This window comes from Callorhinus ursinus, unplaced genomic scaffold, assembly GCF_003265705.2.
Source record: "Callorhinus ursinus isolate GAN/ISIS: 27379988/994484 unplaced genomic scaffold, GSC_fseal_2.0 scaffold106, whole genome shotgun sequence".
NCBI lineage: Eukaryota > Metazoa > Chordata > Mammalia > Carnivora > Otariidae > Callorhinus > Callorhinus ursinus.
This window is the reverse complement of record NW_027397168.1, coordinates 353502-354770: the sequence shown is the minus strand read 5'-3', so window position 1 is coordinate 354770 and position 1269 is coordinate 353502. Positions and strand designations below refer to the sequence as shown.

Genomic DNA, 1269 nt, shown 5'->3' with positions numbered 1-1269 from the left:
GGGGGGAGGCAGGTGCAGTGTTGGGGGGAGGCAGGTGCAGTGTTGGGGGGAGGCAGGTGCGGTGCGACCGGGACACAGCACCAGAGAGATCCCCAGGGATGGGGAGTCCCACCTGGCAGGGGGGTGCGTGGGGAGACCCTAGGGACAGGGAAGATATCTGGGAGTGACTAGGGGCTCAGGATCCCACTCGGAGGAGCCCCTCACCCCCAGCCGTCCGGCGCCGGGTCCTGCGGCCGCGCTCCCGATGCTCCAAAACGCGGGCTGCCTCTGCAGACTTCTGCAGCCTCGACACGAAACTCTCCACGTCATCGAACACGTGGTTCAGGATGTCCTGGGGGACAGAGCAGGGGAGGCAGGGGGGCGCAGGGGAGGCAGGGGTGTAGAGTCATTACCCCAAAGCCCTCAGGTCCAGGGCCCCGACATCCTCCCAGGCCACGCCCCGCCCTCTGCTGCCTGGCCCTGGCCTCATATTCCAGTCGCCGCCGGCCACACCCCCAGGTGTCTGACACCCCCACTACCCCCCAACAAAGCCCCATTCCCCGGAGCTAGGACTCACTCCCGACAGCCCGTCCCACCTCCAGGCCCTAGCGCCGCCCCACCCACCACGTCCCGTTCGGCCTGCAGAGCGGCCAGGTCCGGACCACGGGGGCCCAGATCCGGGGAGGCCGGGTCAGCACCGCCTGCGGTCTGGGCCTGGCCGGGCCTCGGCGACTCTTCCGCCGCTTCGGCGATGGGCTCCGCCTGGGATCTTCCCCGGCTGACGCCCGCCGTGCTGATGACGGCGCGGACCGACGGGCGGCGCTGCAGAGGAGAGGTCTCGGCCCCCGGCGAGGGGCGGCGCTGCAGCTCCTCTTGCGTGGCCCTGCGGAGGCACAAGGGGAAGCAGCCTGGGTCCGCCTGGCGATGGGGCAGGGGACAAGTCGGGCTTCAAACGGAGACACTGTGGCCCAGCTGAGTCAAACCTGGGGCAGGGAAAAAATCGGATATGGGGAAGTGGAGCGCCTCCCCAGAGGGAAACTGAGGCCTGAGGGAGGAGAAACCGAGGACCAGAATTAGGAAAAGTCGTCTTGGAGAGCGGGTGCACTTATCTGGGTGCGACGGCAGGACTCAAACCAGGCTTTGTTTGACTGACTTCAAAACTCGTGCTGTTCCAGGCTAGGGGCATCCGCTCATTTGTCAGAAGGGGGGACTGAGGCGTGGGGGAGGGGAAGAGACCGAGGCGCCGGGATGGGGCGGTGGGGGGAGACCGAGGCGCCGGGGGGGGGGGGT

General features: G+C 68.2%; 1 protein-coding gene across 5 annotated transcripts in view; it reads right to left on the bottom strand.

Annotated features, from left to right (window-relative positions):
* The window catches only part of EPS8L1 (EPS8 signaling adaptor L1), an 11710-nt gene that overhangs the window by 5472 nt on the left and 4969 nt on the right, over nucleotides 1-1269 (bottom strand). For all 5 annotated transcript variants that reach the window (XM_073889310.1, XM_073889311.1, XM_073889312.1 and 2 more), the window contains 2 exons: nucleotides 604-862; nucleotides 205-331 (listed from right to left, as the gene is read on the bottom strand). In XM_073889310.1, coding sequence (XP_073745411.1) covers nucleotides 205-331; nucleotides 604-862 — 386 coding nt within the window. The remainder of the gene's footprint in view (nucleotides 1-204; nucleotides 332-603; nucleotides 863-1269) is intronic.